The 7,317-nt window shown below is 44.3% G+C and overlaps 1 protein-coding gene across 1 annotated transcript in view; it reads left to right on the top strand.

The window, feature by feature from the left end:
• The window catches only part of syvn1 (synovial apoptosis inhibitor 1, synoviolin), an 11,581-nt gene extending 6,979 nt beyond the window's left edge, over positions 1-4,602 (top strand). Inside the window, exons 9-16 of the mRNA XM_005719445.2 lie at positions 171-236; positions 354-470; positions 664-833; positions 1,075-1,227; positions 1,317-1,463; positions 3,192-3,375; positions 3,553-3,665; positions 3,757-4,602. Of these exons, the coding sequence (XP_005719502.1) occupies positions 171-236; positions 354-470; positions 664-833; positions 1,075-1,227; positions 1,317-1,463; positions 3,192-3,375; positions 3,553-3,665; positions 3,757-3,953 (1,147 nt within the window). The 3' untranslated portion in view covers positions 3,954-4,602. The remainder of the gene's footprint in view (positions 1-170; positions 237-353; positions 471-663; positions 834-1,074; positions 1,228-1,316; positions 1,464-3,191; positions 3,376-3,552; positions 3,666-3,756) is intronic.
• The last annotated feature ends 2,715 nt before the right edge of the window (positions 4,603-7,317 follow it).

The raw sequence follows: 7,317 nt of genomic DNA, 5'->3' as shown, positions 1-7,317 counted from the left end.
CTAAATACTTTTTTTGCCCCACTGTAGTAACTAACTAGATAAGTAAGTTAACTAATAGAGGAGACTTGAGTGCTTTGTCCTTAATTAAAATGACATTTTTCATAATGAGACTCTTTTGTATACTACTGAATATGTTGTGATTATTGCTTCTCTTTTCTTGTATCTTGCAGGCAGTTCAAAAAAGCTGTAACAGATGCTGTGATGTCCCGGAGAGCCATCCGCAACATGAATACGCTGTATGTACACGTCTGGTTTGTAGATGTGAAATCAAGGCCCAGAATAATGGAGTGACTAATGTGTCCTCTGGCCAGAAACATTGTTCACTTCCGCCTCTCTCTTCTGTCTGTGATCAGATACCCCGACGCTACTCCTGAAGATCTGCAGGCCTCAGACAACGTCTGCATCATCTGTCGAGAAGAAATGGTGACTGGAGCCAAGAAATTGCCTTGTAATCACATTTTTCACTCCAGGTAAGTTCTGTGGTAAAAGGTCTGAATCAGCAAGGAAAGATTGTAGCCTGCAAAGAAAAACAAACAGTTCCATGTCAGAGGTGGTCAGCATTAAACACAGGACCTGCGTTTAAACAGAAAAGGAGTGAGTGTGGCAGACTGAACATGACTTTGTGTTTGAAAGGTTTGTGTTTTTGTCCTGTCCTCCTTCCAGCTGCCTGCGCTCTTGGTTCCAGAGACAGCAGACCTGTCCCACCTGCCGCATGGACGTACTCCGTGCTACGAATAACAACCAGACTCCGGCTCCAGCCCAAGCTCCGCCTCCAGCCCCGGCAGCCCCTGCCAACGCCCCTGCAAACGCCCCCGCAGGCCAACCACCAAATGGTGAGAGTAAAAACAAGACCAGGTGATCGCAACCCCCGTGTTTGTGTTGCTTTCAGTGGTACATGAAGGTCATCCACATTATATTGCAGAGCATCAGTAATGTGGGTTCTCCCAGCTTGAAAGCAGCCATTGGATAAAAGTAAACTGAAGTGGGAACGTGGTTTTAAAGCAGCTTATGCAATAGGAATATTCCACTATGTGAGAATTTAACTGTGTTCTTTTGTCCTTGTATTTTCTCCAGTGGCTCTAGGCATGTTACCAGGGTTTCCTCCCGGCATCTTCCCCTTCTGGGGTCCCTTCCCTGCAGTGCCTCCTCCTGCTGGAGCAGCTGTACCTCCAGCTCCAGGTGCTACTGATGCTCCACAAAGCAGCACAGAGTCCACTCAGACAGCAAGTAAGGATGCCTCCTGTAGCTCCTGAATGTAAAATGAAAGAGACACCTCTGAGTGATTGGGCTTTTGTTGCTTTTGTTTTTCCCTTCAGGCACCACCCAGCCCACAACATCTACTGCAGATTCTGCTGCTACGGCAGCAGCTCCAGGATCAGCAGTGCCAGGCTTCCCATTCTCTTTCCCCCCTCCTCCCTTCCCTGCTGCACCATGGCTCCCCATGCCACCACCTCCTCCCTTTGGTAAGGGTTAGCAGTTTTCCAAATATTGTGGTCTATCCTTAAATTCACATTTAGAGTTTTTGCCTGAGCAGGCTGCTGTTCAACGATACTGGCGATGATAATATCTGTATGAGTGACTTTTTTTCTGCACAAATGCATCTTTTCTGTTCCTTATGATCTAAACCTTGGGTAGGTTGGTTCATTTGTCACACCAAGGTGCCTCGGTCCTGTCAGACCTCTCATAGCCTGACTGTTTTGTCTTTTCAAACATGTATTTGGATTCTGGCAGTTTTGTGTAAAGCATCAGTTTTCATGAGCATTCTTAACTTCTGGGGCGCCTCTGTCAGTGCGCCCCAGGGTGGCTGTGGCTACAATGTAGCTTTCCATCACCAGTGTGTGAATGGGTGGGTGACTGGTTGTGTAAAGCGCTTTGGGGTCCTTAGGGACTAGTAAAAGCGATATACAAGTACAGGCCATTTACCATTTTATTCAAGCTACAGGGTAAATAAATGATGCAAACTGGATACATCGCCATACTTACAGTTCTGAGAATGACACAAATATTAGTTTTCACAAAGTTTGCTGCTTCAGTTTTTATGATGGCAATTTGCATATACTCCAGAATGTTATGAAGAGTAATCAGATGAAGGGCAAAGTCCTTTGCCTTGAAAATGAACTTAATCCCAACAAAAACAGTTTCCACTGCATTTCATCACTGCCATAAAAGGACCTGCTGAGATCATTTCAATAATCTTCTTGTTAACTCAGGTGAGAATGTTGGTGAACACAAGGCTGGAGATCTTTGTGTCATGATGACTGAGTCAGAATAGCAGACTGGATGTGTTAAAGCAGCATGATGCGTGAAATCTTTGTTCTTCCTATTAACCGTGGTTACCTGCAAGGAAACTCATGCAGCCATCATTGTGTTGCATAAAAAGGGCTTCACAGGCAAGGATGCTGTTGCTACTATGATCGCACCTAAATCAACCATGAATACTTCAGGGTGCCCAAGAAAGTCCAGCAAGTGCCAGGACGTCTCCTAAAGATGATCCAGCTGCAGGATCGGTGGTGCCACCAGTGCTGAGCTTGCTCAGGAATGGCAGCAGACAGGTGTGAGTGCATCTGCACACACAGTGAGGCAGAGACTTGGAGGATGGCATCAAAGAAGCCACTTTTCTCCAAAATGACCATCAGGGACAAACTGATATTCTGCAAAAAGTACAGCGAGTGGACTGCTGAGGACTGGGGTAAAGTCATTTTCTCTGATGAAGCCCCTTTCTGATTGTTTGGGGCATCTGGAAAAAGGATTGTCCGCTTTACTGTCTCATGCCAACAGTAAAGCATCCTGAGACAATTCATCTGTGGGGCTGCTTCTCACCCAAGGAAGTGGGCTCAATGCGTCACGAGGCCAAAGTAATAACTAAGTGGCTCCCAGGCCTTAATCCAATTGAGAACTTGTCGTCAGTCCTCAAGAGGTGGGTGGACAAACACAACAAAAATTGTGATAAACTCCAAGCACTGATTATGAAAGAATGGGTTGACAGCATGCCAGGGTGAATTGTAGAGGTCTTGTGAAAACCAATATTTGTGTCATTCTCAAATGTTTTGGCCACGACGGCTGTAGGAACATCTTGAATTTAACTGAGTGTCTGCAAATGTGTCCCAAAGCTCTGGCAGCTCTTGGTTAAGCGTGTTTGTTAGCGTGTCAGTGCTGTTACAGTTCAGTTTATTTTGTCTTCTCTCCTACAGTGTCCTCGATGCCTCCTCCCCCTCCCTCCTTGTCCCGGCTGTCAGAAGAGGAGCTGAGGGAGCTGGAGGCAGAGGGTCGGCGGGGCCTTGAGGCCCGACTCCAGTGTCTTCAAAACATCCACACCTTGCTAGATGCTGCCATGCTCAACATCCACCACTACCTCAGCACCGTCGCAACACTCACGTAATGGATAGATTCTCTTACTTTTGATTAGATATGAGGAATCTGTAACTATTTAACTCAGTTCAGTGCTTCAAGAGATACAGTGATGTGCCAGGTTTGGTCCTCTATGCTGTTTCCTACATAGAATTTTGAGCTTATTGCTTGTTTGACCGTTTGTGCCTCTGCTGATTTCTCCAGTCCTCCTCGGGCTGGCAGCACTGGAGAAGCCAGCGGGACGAATCGCACTGCCTCATCTTCCACAGCTGGCAGTAACACAGAGAGTCCCAGCACGGACAGGGACTCGTCCGTCTGTAAGTAACTGGTTATTGCCTTTCAAGTCTTGTTTTTCATAGGATTTAACAGTGGAGAGAAGTAAAGTAACCGTGACGATTCTGTTTCCAGCCGATCAGGTGAACGGGGCAACGCTTTCCTCTCAGTCCGCTGACTCCACTGAAAGAAAAGAGAAGATGGACGAAGGAGTGGAGGACGGAGAGGATGGAGAGCCAAATGCTGCTGAGCTGAGACGCCGCCGCCTTCGTAAGCTAGAGACAACACCGTCGTCGTCGTCATCGCCTCCCTCTCCTCCTCCAGACAACTGATCCACTTGTCCCGACTCAGACATATCACTCTGGACCAACAGGAACTCTGAGCTGGTGTTCAGTTGCTTTGGTTCTCCATTAGCTTTCTTCCACAGGTTCAGGTTTCTAACTGTGTCGAGCTGGACTGTCAGAAAATCCTTGTGGACTGTTTCTGCGTCAGAAAGCAATAGCACCTGCTTTTTGTTTGTTTTGATTTGCATCATCAGGGACTGCTGCAGTAGTTGTACTGCAGGCATTTGTCAGCTTACTGAGACAGAAGAAGAAATGTCCTTTCAAACCAAGCTGTGGTTGATCAGTGTGGGAGAGGCCATGCTGGGTTTGTGTTTGGTAGTTTTACTGTCAGTGACGTCTTTGCTTGAACTTCCTATTTTAATTCGTCTGACATTAGGTCCCGCGCTCCTCATCGATGTGTTACAGAGGACATGGATCATCAACCAATCCAGTGAATTCAAATCAAATGAAACCAATCAGCTTCCTCTGCTGTCTTTTCATTTAACATGCATCATTCTTCTGTTTCCTGCATTCTCAACACGTTACCACTGCAGACACTGTAACATACTGATTTATTTGAATGTGTACATACTGTATAAAGTTTTAATAGGATGATCTGTACATAATGCAGAATAAACTGACTGAAATTGCAGTGGTACAGAAGTTGTTTGCAAACTGTTGTCATAGAGGTGGGATTGTTACAGTGAAGCTCAGTGAGTGTGAGCACCTCTCATCAGGGTTTCTGTTTAAGTGCGTCATTGTTGCCTCTGAGCTAGAGATTGGGGTGTTTAATTAAAACTTAATGCTGATCTAAATGACATCACGTCTTTATGAGTGAGCACCTTTAGCATTTGATTCCAGCGTCTCTCATTTGCTACACTTAAGTAATAAAGATTGACAGAACTAGGGCTGGGTATCGTTTAGGTTTTATCCAATACTGGTGCCAAACCGGTACTTTTGAAACTGTGCTGGTGCTTAAACGGTGCTCGAACCGGTGCTTAAAGAATGGAGAACACAAAATTGGTCCTAAAACCTCTCATGTTCCGGTGTTGTTGTTTTTTTTTGTTTTTTTTATGTAAAAAGATAACAATGTTAGCCTTTTCTGCAGCTTTTGGGGCATATATGGCATCACTCTTGGCTGGAAGCAGTGCTTAAACAATGGGGGGGAAAAATCAAACTTGGTCCAAAAACCTCTCATGTTTAACTGTTTTCCACTTTTTCTTTGGTCATTTTAGCCTTTTTGGCCAGGGTGAAGGGAGCATCTGCCATCAAACAAGAAGACAGCCGCATGATGATGTTTGCTAGTTCACCTTACATGCATTAATGTAATAACGTGGTTAGCCTCACGCTACTCACGCAGAGAAGAACGGCTGCTGCTGCATCATCATCCGTCATCATTTCTGTTACACTGGCAGGGCTAGGGGCCAGTGTTGCCAACTCCTCAGTAAGGAAAATCGCTATTGGCTGTCCTAAAAGTCGCTAGAAGTCGCTAAATGACGTCATCGCCTAATTTGCATAATTGGTCATGCTAATCTAATTGTAACCTATGTTGTTGGAGAGAGAAATAACATCGTGGAAGAGACATAAAGTGAGTAAAAAAACGTCCTAAATGCATTTAGAGTTTATTTAGAACTACAAATTAAATTTCTTTTAGCAATTATTGTTTTTTCTTAATGTCACAATTCCAACCCTGCTCCTTTATCCGGGCTTGGACCAACAAGTGACCCGAAATAGGCGCTCTGGTGGAGTTACTTTGTGTGTGTGTGTTTATAAGTAGTTTTAAACCTTGTGATCCACAAAACAGCATAAGAGTAAAAGAAGAACTGACTGTGTTACAGCACCCGCTGCTTGTTGAGAGTGAAAGAGATAAGCGCTTTCACTTTTTTTTAGCGACTTTTTTTCTTTTAGCAAAAACGTCGCTTTAGCAAAAAGCGACTTTTTTTTTTAGCGAAAAAGTGCTAAGGGGTCTGAAAACTCGCTAAATATAGCGACAAAGTCGCTAAGTGGCAACACTGCTAGGGGCCAGGACTCTACTCTTCGGGTTTTTGGGGGATGTTGCTAACTCCGGGTCCGATAACAGGCACCACACCCACAGTAGATATGCTTGGTGTGAGGTCTTGCAGCAAGCATTTCTCGGCTTTTAAAAAAACGTTATGCGTCGCCACGTGTTTCATCGGATTTGAGGTGTTACCTCCTTTGACAGTATCACAGTATCAGCTTAAAGCACTTGTTATAGGCTGCTGAGTTTGCATATTTTGCTGTGAAGTACAGCCAGACTTTTGACCGCTTTGCCTTGGGCATTTTTAATCTGTAGTTCTGCTCTAACAGAACGTACGTACCTGGCCCCGCCTACTATCCTCGGAAACGTAAAATGATTGGCTAGAATCTAAAGTGTATCACAGCTCAGGAAAAAAAAAGCACCGAAATGTGCTGCTTTTTGGTCTGGTTACTGCCGTTTATGTCAGAACCGGTGCCATGATACCGGTACCCATCCCTAGACAGAACTACTGCACAACATTTCTTTTAACGCTGGGTTCAATCAGGCTAAAATGTTTTCGTGTTTCTGGTATCTGAAAGTCGGGCATTAGCCAGAATCATTGAGGAAAAACTCGGATGTCAGCACTGCATCTTAAGGTTCACTTGTCCTTTATGTGCAGTTGGTGTGTTGTACAACTGCAAACTCTTGTCAGGCATTTATTCTTTTCCCACCATGTACAATATAACAGTGACTGAAGGTTTAACAACACTGGTATTGTGTCCAGTCATTATCTATAGATGTTAGGCACAGACTGTATACGAAAGATGGCTGCTGTACTATCACACATCAGCTTGTAAAGTGCTGCTTGAAGCGTTTGGTTTCACGTCTTGGTGGTTTGAAACCAGAGGCCTGCACTACAAAGCAGAATTTTGGCTTATCCAGATAAATTTGGGGTTAACCCTGGTTTTACTTTGTACTGGGAAACATCTGCATCATTGCAAACCCAGTCTGCTCCAGTGCAGGTCAAATGGTTCCATTTATTAAGGGAATAAGATTATAACATTTTTTTAAAACAGCAACCCATCATGCCATGATGACACATGTCAGTGACATTACTCGAGGTTCTGGGACTCTAGAAATAAAGTATTGATCCTATTGTGCTAGTATCAATCCAATAACCATATCAGCACTGGTATTAATAGTATAGATATTTGGATTGATCCATCCAGCTCTACTACTAGGACCAATAATTTACTAAATTAATTTCATGTTTTAGTCTATTAGCTGAAACTAGTCACTGAGCCCAAAAATGATCAGAGGGCCATTTTCCAAAGACTTCAGAACATCTTTTTGACAGCCATTGTCATCGCCCCCTGCTGGCCATTAAAAAGAATG

The sequence above is a fragment of the Pundamilia nyererei genome, unplaced genomic scaffold (assembly GCF_000239375.1).
Source record: "Pundamilia nyererei isolate P.nyererei 1_Seehausen unplaced genomic scaffold, PunNye1.0 scaffold00001, whole genome shotgun sequence".
Taxonomy (NCBI): Eukaryota; Metazoa; Chordata; class Actinopteri; order Cichliformes; family Cichlidae; genus Pundamilia; species Pundamilia nyererei.
Note: the sequence above shows the minus strand (reverse complement) of the source record. Positions and strands in the feature narration are given on the sequence as shown.